The 16,535-nt window shown below is 40.0% G+C and overlaps 1 protein-coding gene across 1 annotated transcript; it reads right to left on the reverse strand.

The window, feature by feature from the left end:
• Positions 1-2,770: 2,770 nt before the first annotated feature.
• On the reverse strand, positions 2,771-8,278 carry prl2 (prolactin 2). The gene is made up of 4 exons (NM_001278902.1): positions 8,078-8,278; positions 5,830-5,937; positions 5,365-5,544; positions 2,771-2,965 (listed from the first exon to the last, which is right to left on the reverse strand). The coding sequence occupies exons 1-4, from the start codon at positions 8,276-8,278 to the stop codon at positions 2,771-2,773; spliced, it is 684 nt and encodes a 227-aa protein (NP_001265831.1).
• Positions 8,279-16,535: the final 8,257 nt, after the last annotated feature.

The following is a 16,535-nucleotide window of genomic DNA, read 5'->3' on the forward strand; positions in this document are numbered from 1 at the left end:
TATATATATATATATATATATATATATATATATATATATATATATATATATATGTGTACATGCATTTTTAATGGATGATTATATTTAATTATGATTATCCATTTAGATTTTTTTCTCCACATGTCGTTACTCAAGTAACCATCCACATTCAGTCACTACACGCTTTCATCATGTTTTTGTCTTTTCCTTTTGTTTCTTTTTCAATAAATGAGTCCTGTTGAAGCAGAAATAAGACGGTGAGGCAGATAGGGGGCGCCACAGCCAGCGCCACACACACTGCCCGTCTTCATTTTCAGCTGCCATACAGTAGAGCAACACTACAGGAAAGAAAATAAAAATCTCAATAAACATTGATGTTAGAAATCACATTATCTACAACGAGGAGACAAGCGTCTCCAGATTTAGAATGGAGTTCAGGGACTCATCTAGGAGCAGAACCAGCAGCTTCAGCTCTGAAGGTGACCACGCCCCTCAATCAGATCAGTTTTGCTTTCACTGAGTGGACTTTGTCATTGGGGATGGAACTTTTCAGGTTGAGGCAGATTCCAGCGGCAGAGGAATCTTCTGACATCCCCGTCTGTCTGCTTGATCCAGTCAACATCTGGTCCCAGAAACGATGGTTTCTGAAGGCCTCGAGACATTGCTTTGATTTTATGAGAAGGAAAACTTTCATCAAAACACACATTCATGTAAATACAAGATGCCTAAAAAAATATTGATTTTCAAAATCTACTTTAAATGCATTTAGAGCACAAAAACATAAAATGTTATCAGCTAACCAATCAACACTACAGTGTTCCTGTTTGTTTACTGAAAAGTATTTAGTGTCTCGATGCACTCTGAAATAAATGAGTCATACACATCGAGTTACAGTGGAGTAAAAAAAGTATTCATTAGTCCTCAGGTCGTCCCATTATGGTGGATAACAGTGCAGAAAAGACATTTTTATCTCCCACAAACAAATGAGAATCCTGTTTCTCATAGACCTGTAAATATATTAAGTCTATATGCTCACTGAGCGTGACACGTGTTCAAGAAAGTACTCAACACGGCCTTTAATCCATGGTGTTACCATTGGACAAGCTGGAGGGGGGGGGGGGGTTCTACCGTTTACTAGCCCATGTCCACCACCTACAGTTGGAAGAAACTTGGTGTGACATGTTGAAGTGATGCAAATCTTATAAATGGCGAGCCAGGCTTTTCCTTTCACAGCTCTATTCCAACTTGGTGTCATTTATTTATAGCCGAACCCAAACCTCAGTTAGTCATTTCTCCTTCTTGATCAGTTTTCAAGCAGTTGGTACATCTGTGTTTTGAAAACGAAACCATCCATACATGACCACCAAATCTTAGTCTCTGATTGGTCAAAGACAAAGAGCCGTAGAAACTTGTGTAGCGATGCGTGAACGCAGAAGCCTGAAACGTGCATTCATGTAGACTTTTCATGGATGTTTTTTTGTTTTTTGTTTGGCCACATTGCCAAACTAGCGTTCATCCATTTTCCAAACCTGCTTTTTTCTTTTCGGGGTCATGGGGTTGCTGGAGTCTACCCCAGGCACTGTTGAGCGAAGGCGAGGTACACTCTGGACAGAACACCAGTTCAAAGTTGTGCTCATACTTGGAAATAAGCATGTAGTTCACATTTACAATGAAAACCATCTTCTTGTTTACATCGAAAATTAATTAACCTCTAAAAGCCAAAGATGTCTGTAATTTTGTTTTGTGAGGTTAAGGCTTTTCTAGCGGGTAGGTGTCACAAAAGTCCAGACCTGAAGAGACTGAAAAAGTTCTGTTGCTATGTATAGATCAATGACACTAAAAATGTATTTTCTTTCTTTGTTTTTACTTGGAGAAAAGAGGTTAAACCATTCTTCTATCAAAACTGTTGGATACCCAGCTCTTCGGTCTGATCCGTATCAGAATATTTGATTTGAAACTGCTTTTACATACTTCATGCTCCATGCACATTTCCTTCTACACAACACCTCAAGTGTGTTTATTTTAAACAAAAATGAAGAAGAATATGCACATTTTAGGGTTTATGAACCCCCCCAAGATTAATCTGTCCTTCGAACAAAGTTGGTTCTGCAGGTGAGGTCTGTGGTAAAAGCCAATACTTTATAAATTTTATAAACTTTATAAAAACGTTATGATTTTTTTTTCTCTGAGTTTCGGTTTTGTTAAGGTGTAGATTTATTGCTATGAAAGCATTATTGAGGAAGCCCAGTGATCTGAGCTCAGAGGAATGTTAGGTCACGACTCCAATGAAGCGACACTGGAGAGGAGAGACGCAGGTAGACATGGCTTGATCAAATGGTTTGAGTTCATTTTTACGTAGTGTGTGTGTGTGTGGGGGGGTGGGGGGTGGCTTGTTTTGGACAAACCCATAGAGCAGAAATGCTTTTAAAACTGGACCGTGAAGCAAATCCTTTGATAGTGAGTTGAAGTTCAAGCGGGTGCAACAAAGACGGCAAGTGTTTCTTCAAATTTTTTTACCATGCAGCCATATTTTAACATCACACATTAATACACAAATCTTTAGTAACATGCATTACATGCATCCAACCCCAACATCAGACGGGAAGTGCTAGCAAAGCAGCATCTCTGGTTTTCCAATGGCTCCTTAGTCATGAAAAGGTCACGCTTGGTTCGGTTCTCATCCAACCCTTTGCACACAGCACAGAGAAAAACTGCCTCTGTGCCTTTTCTATCCCTACTATCGCATTCTCAGTGTTCGTATTTCCACCGGTTGAATTTCACTCATTTGGCTTTAACATCCGTGCTCCGGAACGATGCGACACTTCAGGATCTTCAGGTAGTTCTGGATTTTGCTGGAATCCCTGCGAAAGCAGTACAGGAGGTCATAGTCCTTCATAAGGCGCCACTCAGCGCTGACAGGAGCCAGCAAGGACTCGGAGGAACCCAGGCCGCCGAGGGAGTTACCCATGATTCCCAACATCTTCATCTGTGACAGAAAGAACACACATGTCCATTAGCACCAGATGAAATGGAGCAAAAGCATAAAAGTCCTGAAAGGGGCTGAACTTATCTCTTGGTTCCTGGAGAACTCTGATATACCTTTTTAAATTTTAAAGTAAAGTTGCACGATAGAATGAACAGCAGGCATCAATTCGTTCATTTATAGAGCACCTTCCACCACCGTCCAAGGAGGCCCAAAGTGCTATACACAAAGTCATATCAAGAAATAATACAATAAGAAAACATAAAAACAATGAAACAAGAAGTAAAAACCTTAAACTGAAAGCTGTGTGTGCTGAGCGGACAACAGGGTTGCTTAATTTCCTGCTGAGAAGGGCATGGTTGGGGGGGGGGGCCCTTTGCCCCTGATTCTTCTCCTAATTATGTGGCCAGAATTTCTAAGAGCAGCCATGGGGCCAGAGAGGCTTTGGGGACCACAGGATTTCCACTTTATCCCTTTGCTTCTGAGAAGAAGGACCATGAGCCAAAAGGCAAACCTTTGCATTCACTGATCAGTTTATGGTCCCACCTTCACCTGTGGTCAGGAACTTTGGGTCATGACCGGATTGTGGTCATGGATCCCGGAAACAAGCAACAGAAATAAATTTCCTCTGCATGGTGACTGGGACCTGCCTTTGCAATAGGGTGAGATACCCCGCTATTAGCTGGGTCACACTGAGAATGACACCAAAACCACTTTTCTTGTGACCTCATCCAGAACAAGGTCAGAGGATTCCTGTAAACTGCTCCCAAACTTTGAATGTACCTCAAACGTTACTCCAAAACTGTTCTCTGAATGTACTATGGACTTACCTCCAACATTTCTATCCACATTCAATTTTACTATACCAGGTATTACCTAAACTTTATTTAAATTATATTCTGAACAGTGCAACTGTCGTCATGAGATGTAGAGTCTACTGATGACAAAATAAATGTGTCCACACTAACCTGCTCCACAAATGCAATTTATAAGTTTTATTTTAATCATTTTAATCCTTAAAATCATTATTTTTTGCGTTTCCTGTTTAATTTTAGCGCAAGGCTGCGAGCTCTGCGGCACCAGAGATTGCGCAATCATGTGAAGTGAAGTCGGGTTGATTGTTCCTTTATTTTACCCAGCATATGCTAATAATGTAATGCTTATTTATTTGACTGACTACAAAATTAGTGTATGTTATTTCATTGAAATATGTTAAAGTTTCAATCAAATTAGGAAGTAATAAATAATGGATGATTAATTACTGATAAATAATAACTAATTAACGTTTTTTTGTTGGTCTGGTGGTCTTTGGATGACTTTTAGGCTGGAAAACCACAACTGTCTGGCAACACTTGCAGAGAGTAAATAACTATCATAGCATTTTTTAAAGAGTGGTCAAACGAATCGTAGTGGTCCGAGGGGCTGTGAAAAGCTGAAAACTTCCCAAAGTGCTGGAGGACAAGACAGAAGAACAGAATCTAAAGAACTCTGTTTCTTTTGTCTTCTTTGGTAAAACCTTACAAATTAAAGTAGATACATAAAACTGCCATTTGTTCCTACTAGGAAGTGAAGGATTAACAAATTAGTGCATTTAATAAATGTAATGTTTTTCCAAGTACCTGTAATAACATAAATATAATGTAAGTAACATTTTTTTAACATTTAAATGCGATTTTTTTCAAGTTTGAAATTCTTATCAGAACCTTTAGATCCTTGACATTGATGTCTAAAAGTGGACCAGTAAGAAAGTTATTTGCCGTTTTTACACTATAGGTTAGGATTTAAAAAAGTAAATATTACAACCGCCACAAAGGGCCCCATGTTATTGTTCACCCGGGGCCCCCAAACTGCTAAGGCCGCCACTGAACAGTTATTTACCAACAGTTTGTGCCACACTTTGACCTGTACATTAAAAAGTATTCTGAACATTTCTTTTGGTTGTACTTTAAGAATACTATAAATAATACAGTAATCTAAACAGTACTATGATCTACAAGACAAAGAGGCCTCATTACTTTACTTTGATTTTATAGTGAAAGGAGCAGGTTTCTTGCTTTTTCCTCTTTATCTTCAGTTCTCCAACCTTTTTCTTTTTTTCACATTTACCCAGTAATGGCCAATGTCTCCATGGTGCTATGATCCAGTTCGGCCATTTTTTAAATAAATCAATACATTTTTATTTTGTATTCATCTTCAGTCTTTTTTTTTTTACTGAGGTGCTGCATGTGTTCATTGTGGCCTGTTACCCTGAAAAGTACTTTAAAAGTATATCCTGAACTGTAAACTGTAAAATGACCATTTTAGCCTGTCATGTGACCAATCCAGGCCAAACACTCCTGTAACTGAAATGACAGCTACCTTTTACATTGGGGATTCAAATATGAAGGGAAAAGAATGAGTACCTTCTCAATGACTTTCTGTACACCTTTGCGTAGCTCATGCACCATGTCGCTCATCTCTAGAGACTTGTTGGAGCTGAAGTTGCTGAATTCATGGTTGTGAGCCAAACTCTGGTGAAAATGCCAAAGAGGATCTCCCCAGGCCACCAAGAGCTTTAGGATCACCTCTGTCAGCTCCTCTCTCTGCAGGGACAACAGGAAGGAGGGATCACAGGAGTCATTGTCAGTTTGGCCTTGTAGGTAAAACATTGCATCCACTGATTTGGGGCAGGAGGAGAAGTAAAGGAAGTAAACGGTAAAATAAACAGAGTCTAAGAAAGCATGATGGTACACACCAAAGAAAAGAAGAACAATCAAATGACGGGTTGTAGCTGAAATATGAGAAAGCAAAGGATGATAGAAATCCATGCTTCAGTAGTAAATGTGACGTAAATGAAAAGGAAGTAGCTTTTAAAAAGGTTAATTCACCGCCATCCTCTGAGCGTTCTCTTTGCCATTTGGGGTGAGGATTGTTGAGGTGTGACAGTTGCGGCTGACCCGGCCGATCTGATTCTTACTGGGGAGGAAGTAAAGCTCCTGACAGGACAAACATGAATGAAAATGTCAGAGGTTAGACGTCAGCGAAATGTCAGCTGTGACCAGAGTCCAGTAGTGAGGAATAAAGACACTGGTCTGCTGTCTGGGGGGGGGGGTTCACCTAATCTGATCTGACCTAAAGAGGAGCAGAGACAAAGGAAGGAGATGCTGTAAGCTCCATGCGTTAGGAGCAAAAACCTCCACAGCGTGAACCTGAGGTCTGCTGGATGCACGGTCACATATAATCAGATGACTAGCCAGACCACCAGCTTTCCTTGTTGTTGATTATTTTTGTCCAGGTCAGAGCTCATTTTGAAGAATAGCGGGACTTTTCCAGAAGGTTGGGTCTTCTTCAGTCTTTGTTTTTTCCGTGAAGTTGCTGAGTGTAAAAGCAAACCAGACGAAGGACAAGACACGACCGTCAGTGCTGATGGAGTTTTTGAAGTGAAGGTTCAGACATGTGTACTAAACCTTTCAGCCAAAACAGCAGAAAGAAGAAACACGTCTACTGTTGTAACAAGAAAATTTAAAACAGTAAAACCTATTTTAAAGAATCAATCTCTGTTGTTTATTACACAATTCTAATTTACACGTGTATCAGGGATTTGTTATAAAAACAACTATGTGTTCAATTTATAGTTTTAATACTCTAAAACATTTTTTGATCAAAGTTTTTAAAAACCTTTGAAATGATCAGATGAAACAGGTGAGGGTCTAAGCCTCTTTTCCACAGAGTGGTACAGTCAGGTCCAGTCTAGAATGGTCCAGGCAACTCAGGTGAGCGTTTCCACTCAAAGTTGGACCGTCACGGCGTATGTGGGGTGACGTTAACAACAACATTGGAGGTCATAGCAGCTCATTGGCTTTTGGTTCTTTGTATTAAAAAATTATTTCATATTGTCTGAGAGAAGATTGCGGGCGGAGAAGAGGAATACTGACGCTTTCTTGGCGTTTTCTCGTTTTCTTTTGTCTTAATGACCTTCAGCCAATCAATGGGTTTCAACAGTAGCTCCGCCCTAACCGGTCTGTTCCATTTTTTGTGGACCTAAAACCAATGGGGGCCCAAAAATGGTACAGTTAATGGGTCTATTTTGTATTGAAAATGCTCAGAATCCCAGACTGGTCTGGACCAGACCGAACTGCTCAGTGAAAACGAGGTTTAAAGTTACTTTCACACCGCCCTTGGCAACACGCGTTCAAGTCACCACTTCCAATGACAAGTCTATGTAAACGCGCAGAAATGCCTGTTTTGGGCTTCTGCGTTCAAAACTCTCACGTAGCCTCGCAGATTTTTAAGACCATTGAAGTCAAAAAAGGTCAAACTTTGACTATTCAGGAACTCAGATTTGGTAGTGATGTATGGATGGCGTCCTTTTTAATTCACTGAAGTGCAAACTGTTTGAAAATTGATTATGGTGGAGAAATGATTAATGCGGCTTGTGCCTGGCTGAAGTTTAATGACACCAAGTCTTTCATGTAATAGAATAGAGATGTGAAAGAAAAAGTCTGGAGCCAGATTCACCAGATTTGCACCACTATGACATTTCACACCAAGCCTCTTCCAACTGTAGCTGGTGGACATACGCTAGTAAAACAAAGAAGCCCCTCCCTGCCTGTCCAGTGTGAACACCGTGGTCTAAACTCATGTTCAAGAACGAGTGTTTTGCCCGTTTTTTTGTGTTCTTGAACCAGCATGAGATTCCTGGTGGATCTGGAGCTAAACAGACCTTCAGAGTATCTGACTGTCAGATACAGCCGTCCTGGACAAACCAATTAGATTTAGACTGATTGAAATGTAATCAGGGTCCGTGGTTATACCAGAGGAATGTTGATATCAGGAGAAAATGGAGTAAAAGGATCATTAGTCTCCAATATGAACATTTATTTTAACAAGTCTGGCAGATGTGGTTCTGCTTTGACCACGCCGCCATAATGACCATGAACGCATCAGCACCAGAACCAACCGAAGTCTGTTGATCAAAGCCCAAGAGGCAGACAACCGAGCAGCAATGTTTGAAAACAGCAGCGATGGAGGACAAGCACACAACATTTACTCAACATGACAAAATGAATTCCCTCTAACATCTTTGATTACAATAACGGGCCTTAGGAACGGTTTAGGGGTCATGAAAGGACTCACAAACTCGGAGTGGAGGTCGTTGGAGATGCCATGCATCCTGGCAGAGTGTTGGATGACCCGATCAAACAGGTTGGCCAGAGAAAGGACGTGGCAGCCGGCCTGACCGTTGGTGCATGTGGGCGCAGAAGCCGCAACCTTCAGCCTGCTGTACAACACCAGACAGACCAACAGTAGCCACACACTGCACGCTGCCAACATCATCAACGCAGACAGGAACAGAAACAAAAGTCCAAATCACATTTAAAACATCAGCTCGTTAGCCCTTCATCACTATCCCGCTTCTCTTTGGATGCTGAGGGATTGATTCAAGCATCTAACTCCAAACAGAAAACAAACTGTCAAAGGAATGAAAAATAGAAAGAAAGGACGCTCTTTGGATCTTTGTCCTGTCTGATACCTGCCTGGTCTCATGTGTCCAGACATCCTCTACGCTGCTGACAAGGTCCAAGCAGAAAGCAACAGATGTTCTGTCTGAAGACCCCAGAAGCTTCATGACTCCTTCCCAGGCGCCCCTCATCCTTAAATATCAAAGGAAACGGGGGGGAGGAGAGGCGGCTGAGGAAGGGCAGGACCTTACGATGATCGGAGCAGTCATTCACGTGTAGGACCGGACCTGGAATCAAACCAAAGTGGTTTTTTTCTGAATGTGAGTAATGCAGCTGTGCATGCAGAGCAGCTCCTTCCATCCCTGTGGGTCACAGAGCAATGTGACGATGTTTCTGTTTTATAAAAACCACAATGAAAGGAGCAACTAGGAAGCCTTTGTGCTCTTTGAGAACCAACGTCTTCTGTTCTGCCTGGAAACCAGATCATGGAGTGGATTTTAAAATCATTCAGTCATACATTTTAAATAGTTTGAAATCAGTATTCAGCTTCACAATTAATTGTCTTATTTTCAATTTTTTTATTTTTAAAGATTTCTGAAAACAATATTAAGCAAAATGTAGTTAATTTAGTACTTCTGCACTGTTTACTGAATTTTAGAACATTAGGAGCAGGTTTTTCAGGATTTCTCCCATTTCTTTGTTCAATTTCACATCTAAAATATAACATGAAGATTTTATTAATAATTTCAGCTCCTATCACTGCCTTTGGTGTTTGATCAAAGTTCCATTTACATTGATACAGGACAAAAACTTTTATGGTGTCCAATGTGTTCAGTTAAAAAAAAAGGTCTTTAAAAGACCCACTACAATGAAAATTGTGTTTTTAACATGTTGTTGAGGCTTTTTTCTGATGACGGAGGACATTTTTCAAGAAAATTAAGCTTAAAATTGCATTTCTGAGTATTTCTTTATGCAAATCCTTGTGATTTAGGAGCAGATCGAAAAAAAAACTGTATGAAAAAAATCTTATTGGTTATGTAGAAAGTACGCTGGGCGGGCCACAAGCTCAATGTTCCAACCTTAAGGGAAGGGGAAGGGGGGTGGGGTTGCTCCACACTAACAGTCCCGCCCACGACTCAGAGGTGAATTTCTAATGAACTCCAGCCACTCTGCAGAAACTATGTCCTAAAAACTATTACAGTTTTCTTTGTTTTTGTTGCCATCAGATTCCTTAACAGCTGACAGGAGTCTAGAACAACAAACTGCACCTTGCGCACCCTTGCACATCCTCATCGTTCGCTACTGTTTATTATCACTTTTTTGCACATTTGCACTTTTAGAATTTGACATTCAACATTTTGTGTTTTTGTGCGTATGTTGTGAGTGAATTTTTCTGTTTCCTCTATACTTTTTGGCATTCGGAGCAGACAGGAAAGAAAGAATTTCATTGTCCAGGTAAACCCGTTTCTTTCTGTGCATATGACAATAAACTCTTGGTATCTTTGAATCTTTTGCCTAAAAACAGCATAATCATCATTAAAAACACTTTTCCAATAGATCAATACAATATCAAAGTGGGACTCTAAAGATCATAAGCAGAAATGAATAGTATTCTCTGAATTGTTTCCATAGTTTCCACGTAAACGATGTTACCAAGAATCCAAATAGTTTTTTACATGTGGATGTTTGATAATGTCATTGAATGAAGAAAAAAACAAAAATAACAACAAATTGTAAAATAATGTAAAAAATTATCAGGAAAAAAAGGCGATATAGTGTAATGTTTAGACGTGTCCTCCCTGAGAGGAGAGTCTGGGCAGATCATCATTCAGCGTTCCGTAACTGTGATGAACACAGTTAAGGTATAAATGTAAACAAGCTTGGAGGTGTTATGATTGTGAGTCAGGTGGTTGGTGAAGTGATGCCTTAAGCTTTAAACTTTAAGCTTCAGTAGGATCAATTTTAGATTCCAGGAGGCACACCTTAGCGGCCCAAACAAACAGGCCCGACAGGTTTTTGCACATATTTTTAGCCGAGCTGATGTGATTGGTCTGTTTACGAATGAAAACCAAGAAAACAGCAGAAGAATTTTAATCTATGTTTTTGTTGTGCGTCCTTTGTGGTTTTGGAAAAATTCATCTGTGGAGGATCTGTGACAGTTTATAGTTTACAGCCCACAGTAGTCCGATAACTGGGAGTAATCGGATATTTACAAACTGACTTTGGAAACAGAACAATCCTGTTTTACATTGTCCGTTGGAACCCTGTGACAGACTGGCGACCTGTCCAGTGTGTCCCACGCCTTCGCCCACAAGTGGCCGGGATAGGCTCCGGCAGCCCCGTGACCCCGAAAGGGAACAAACAGATTGAAGATGAATGAAAACGAGGTCCTTAAATTCTGGTTATTTACTGATATTTAAAGTGATTTTGTTGGTACACAGCAATCTGTCAAAATGGTTGCTTGGATGGTATTGTGAATACTCTAGCATAGCTAACGTGTAACACTGTCGGACTGTGTTTTTTTACATGTTGCTAATTAGGGAGTTAGCGTAATCACAGTGACGTTTGTTTTAGCAGTATCAGTCTGTTTTTTACATGTTGCAGGTCTGAAGTTAACGGTATTGAGACTATGCTAACACATAGCATGTTACAAACTAGAATTGGGATGACTGATGATGAAAGCAGTTAATAAATTCTGACTGACCTATCTCTGACTCTTCTGTCACTGAGACTTCTGTCTCACTTATGTATGACTTAAGTTTGAAATAAACCGTTCATTGAAGATGCACCTCTCAAATCCCAACTCATCAAGAGAAAACTGTTCTTCTTAAACATGGGGGCATCCGCGGCTATTAGTTTAGCTAATGTGGTAACTGATGTCTTCAAAATAAATAACATACTAAAACTGTAAGTTAGAAATGGTGGTTCCCTTGGTAACGCAGCACTACTCGGAGTGTCCTGTAACTTCTGTGTCCTGAATTTGATTTACCCTTCCACAGTGGTCAAACTAATATTTGTTGAATAAAGACGCATGCATGACAAACAATATCAGCCATGTTTAGGTAACTGCCATTATCGGATAAAAGACATCGGATGTTCCTGTGTCCATGTTACCTAAAAGATCTAGTATCTCAAGAAATCAGAGAATGATTGGATATTTGTGTGCATGTAAACGGGCTAGTTTTGTTGCAAAGGTACTCTAAGTAACACAAACTCACGAAATCAGCTGAACTGCAGCTTCACCAGCGAGAAAAAAGAAGGAAAGAGAAAGTCTGTACCCTGTCTGAATAACGACTCAAACACTAAAACATCTTTCTTCTGTAAATGACTCCAAACAGTTATTCTCCTTAACCCTTTAAAAGTGGTGCTTTAGCTCCAGTGTTGACATTCTTTCTGCTGTAGCTCTTTTACCGTCAATGAACGTATTTCCAGCGGACTCTGAAGTGGAAAAAAGCCGGCTTTTGTTGATATGCAGCACTTCACAGTAGTGAAGTATTTACTCTATCAACGCAAACCAGCTGATTCTGTTGCGGAGCTAACGTAAAGAGTAACAAGTCGGTGCAAAGCCGACATAAAAACCGTTTTTTCCACATCAACTGATTCATGTCGATTAGGGTTAGCCAAAGAGCGTTGAAGATCCTTTCCAAGAAATCCCTTTATATTCTCAGAAATCAACAATAAGTGTTTTAAAAGCAGATTGGTGGAAAAATGGGTACTACATGCAATAACATAAAGATTCAATAAGTGCAGAAGAACCAGCTGATGTAAAGGTTTCCCAGCATTCACTCTATCAATGCAGCTCTTTTGGACTGTCCATAAACACAAACAGAGCTGCTCTGTACCTCTGCACTCCTGTGAGCAGGATACCTGCTCCTGGTTCTATAACACCATAGGTCTCGCTGCCTGTTCCAAAGGTTGCTCCTCAGCATTTGTCAGTGCGTAAGGATTTTTCTCCGAAACGCATGACTCATGCTTTCAGAATGAACCTTGCTGACGCAGTGCTGCCCTGGTGCTCCAACCATCAAAGACGTCCCTCATCTTCATGAAGTTGTCCTTTGACCTGGACTGACCGTCACTCTACTTGCGTAGCTCGACGAAGGTCGGCTTTTCTAAATGCAAAATAAAGAATCTTTTCTGTCTCTGCTTCTCCCCTCGCGGCGTTTAACAATGATGTCAATGAAAAAGAGCAGGAAAAGAACTGGTCTGTACATGGAATCTGTTTGGTGACACTTTTTCAGGTCAGCGGTGGTTTGTGAGTCTACGTCCATTCATCTGAACAGAGGAAAGGAGCTGGTTGGTACTCGGATGCCATCTGGGTCTTTTGACTGGTTTTCTTCTTTTTTCTACAGTTTGTAACTGTAATTACTGTTGTGGTCAAAGTTACTAAAAATGCTGAGTCATGGAAACTTTATTACTGTGATCAGGGACTTGCTAAGCCAATTTTTAGCCTTTAAAGAGACCACAAGATTCTTTCTAATCCAGTTTTCCATCGTTTCTAACTGAAGACACGATGAAAGGAGTGCATTAGAGTTCGGAATCAATTCAATGTCATGTTTGTTGAAATAAAGATTACAACAAATCTGAATAAATATCACAGATGGTTGTGATTATCTAAGTGAAAATTGTACATTTTAAAACTGTATTCAAGACAAGCCTTTATTTTTATACTCCTATAACCCTTGTCCTATCCTATGGGGTCAAGATGACCATTGACGTGTTCTCCCTACCATGACAAAGGTGGATAAAGGTGGAGAGAATTTTACGTAATCCATGGAAATCAGTGAAGATCACAAATCATTGATGAAAAAAGGTACAGTGCACTGTTTTGTGGGGTCTAGATGACCCAACTCCCAATACCAAAGTGCCTAGGACAGCACAAGGGCTAAGATAAAACGATAAAAAGTCAAGAGCTTAGTGTTTTTGGACGAAAAATGTACTCACTGATGCACTGACGTCCATGCCTTCTGCTTAATCTATTTATTTCTCTAATCTATAATTTATCTATTTTTAATTTAACTTTGCTGTGAAAAGCCTAAGTTTTAGATATTTTCATCTAAGTTTTTGATGTTGTGGTGCAGCAAAAGATTAAATACAACTTCAAAAGTGGCATTATGAAGTTTTTTTAAAATTGTAATAGACTCTTAACCTTTACTTTTACAAAAACAAGGGAGAGTTTTTTTTATCTTTAACAATTAAGACAAAAATAGAAAAACATCAGGCCCAGAGTCTCTAGTTTAACACATAAAAAATCAATAGGAACACTTTTCTGAGCAATCCAAAAAAAAATTAAACTCGAACTTTTTATTAATACCACAATACATGTGTTGACATACGTTATTCCACAGTTTATCTGAACAGCAAGACACGAGTGATTTTATAGTTTCCTTCAAGTTGGTGAATTTGAAGAGAACATAAAGAGGAAATGAGACACAAAGATGTGAAACCGGAGGAATTATTTAGACTTTGTTTCTTTGCTGTGACTGGACAAAGAGTAAAAGGTGAACTCTCCCTCAGAATTGATGCTTTGTGTAACTCATGGCGATGTTTAGAAGAGTGGCGGTGTGAGATGTTTAGATGTTACCATGACGACGCGTTGCACCGCATATCAAATTGTCCACTTTTTGAGAAAAATGATTAACACTTTAAAAAATAAACAAAAATAAAGTATTAATAATTGTTTTCCTTTTTTTTTTTAAATCAGTGATCATGGTATAGGCAGGAGGATGCCCTTTAAGGTGTCCATTGTTGGAAATGAATGGACTTTGTGGAAGCAACCGTCCAACGCCATCAGGCCTCCGCGTCTTCATTTAATTTATGATAACGAGCACTTCATCAGGATTTTTCCCTTGAATATTTCATAATAGTTGTGGCGTTGTTTCGAGTTACCTCTGTTACAAAGTCGCACATCGAAGATGTCACAGCTGCGGTGGGCGCATGCTGTGTACAGGGACACAGGGACACTCTCAAGCACTTTGCTAAGCTTTTTTTATTCCATAGATAGATAGATGTGGAGCGTCTCACCATTTCTTAACTTTCAGAACAGTGGAAAATTGTGCGAGGGACCTCAGGGTCCATTATAGGTGACATATTTATTTGTGTGGGAAGAAATAAGCAACAATACCCCACCCCCCCACTAATTCAGCATGTCAGTGGGTGGAAACATTGACATGCTGTGTAAAATCCATTGTTGTTAAAATGTTCAAAACCCTTAAAACACATGAGTCCAATGGATCGTCCACATGTAGGTTAAAATCACCCAAAATAATTATTCTACTAAAATCTATGTGAATATTTGAAAGCAGCTCTACGAAGTCAGAATTAAAAGATGACTTACACTTTGGAGATCTGTATACTATTAAGCACAGCACAGTGGAATTATTAAAAACAATGGCCTGGTATTCAAATTGCAGCAGTTCCCCCACCCCTTCCCTGTTTTCTGTCTTTGTTTGTAAAGTTTAAAAAAAGGGGTGGAGTCGCCTCTGACAGTGAACCAGTTTTTAGGTTTTAGATTTTCATAATTCCTGTTTAAAGTTTTGACTTGAGCTCTGGATCGGTTTGTCATGATTGATTATATAGGAAACGTGATAGATGTTATGGAAGGTTTTGAAGATAACCCATGTAAAGGGCCTAAGAGAAGGACAGACATTTGGTGTGATCCAGGTTCTGGTTCGGAGATGTTTGGGGAGCTGGCAGTCAGTCCTCTTTAAAACATTGAACAGTATGTTAAATGTTAGCTGTTAAAGTACTACTACTACCAAGTAGACTAGGGTGAAGTCCATCTGGTCTGTAAAGAGGGGCGATTCCAGAAAAGGTCAAATATAGAAAATAATTTTTAGAGGTTTTCTGCAGCATTGAAATTGAGCATTGAACTTTTAAATACGATATTGATTGTTTGTGTAATTGGTGAGAGAAAGCAGAACAGTATTTTGAAGGTGAGTCTGCTGCAGCAGTGAAAAAGTACTGATCAAAATACTTAGCAGAATCATTGGGTAAAACCTTATTCTTCTTATTCTGTATTTTTTACACTCCACCACCAGTGACGGTTTTTCCAATGGGTAACATGGGCGGTCGCCCAGGGCGCAATCTCAGGGGCACCAAAATAAATAAATAAATACAAGAAAAAAGAAAATAATACATTGCCAGACACCCCCACCCCTGTGTATGAGAACGGCTCTTCTGCCGTTCTTAAATATAGGCAATGCTTCAGATGCAATGTACACAATCATTTCTCTTTTTATACTAGCCAGGACCGCCTTTTGGTGCAGCTTTTCATTAGCTGCCAGGTGTAAAGCTAAGGTGTAAAACTTCGATTCAAAAAACAAAAATTACACAGAAGTCTCTGACATAGTCCTCTGACACAGTATCAGATGCTTTGACAAAGCCTCACAACACAGATAACGAGAGCTTGCAGTTCACACACAGAGGGACAGCAGAGCAAAGAACAAGCCGCCACCTGTGCAGGCCAATGACAGCTCGGTTACACGTTCATTCTCAGCCATGTCCATAAGGTGCTGGTTGTGATTATCCATGTGCCAGATAAACATTAGTGCGAAAAACAACCAGCTGAGAGCTGGACCTTAGATACACCTCGAAGTGCTGAAGTGCAAGTAACAGAGACAATGTCTCCCATTCAGTGGTGGAATAGTACAGTTGGTGTTTGTTACATTTCTTGAAATAGAAGCCAACAGGATAGTTCAATAAAGTTCATAGTGTCTGAATTATTACCTGACTTCTTAGGTTCTTCTGTTATCAGACACGACCATGTCTGATACTAGAAGAACCTCAGAAGTAGGCTGACAGGATGCTCTATTCCCTCTGGATGCTCTTGCAAAAGGACTGCACCTGCTGCCATCAACCTCCAAAATGGAAGGATTGGTTGAGTCAAATGTAGCCAAAACGGGGCCGTGGCCCAGCAGAGTCTCTGCACTTTTGTAAGGGTGTGGACTATCAGAAGTCTACTTGAACGTCACTTTAGGGCTTATTAGGGGAGTCAGGAGACAGAGTCAAGAAGCTTTGACTGAACTTTCTGAGAGCCATCAATCCTTAGAAACGGGTGCAACTCACGCCTAGAGTACGGACGTTTGATCACCTGGTACCCCAGGCTAACTTTTTTTTTTTTTTCTGCAGTCTCA

Source organism: Oryzias latipes, chromosome 23 (assembly GCF_053564925.1).
Source record: "Oryzias latipes strain Hd-rR chromosome 23, Olatipes_Hd-rR_3.1".
Taxonomy (NCBI): domain Eukaryota; kingdom Metazoa; phylum Chordata; class Actinopteri; order Beloniformes; family Adrianichthyidae; genus Oryzias; species Oryzias latipes.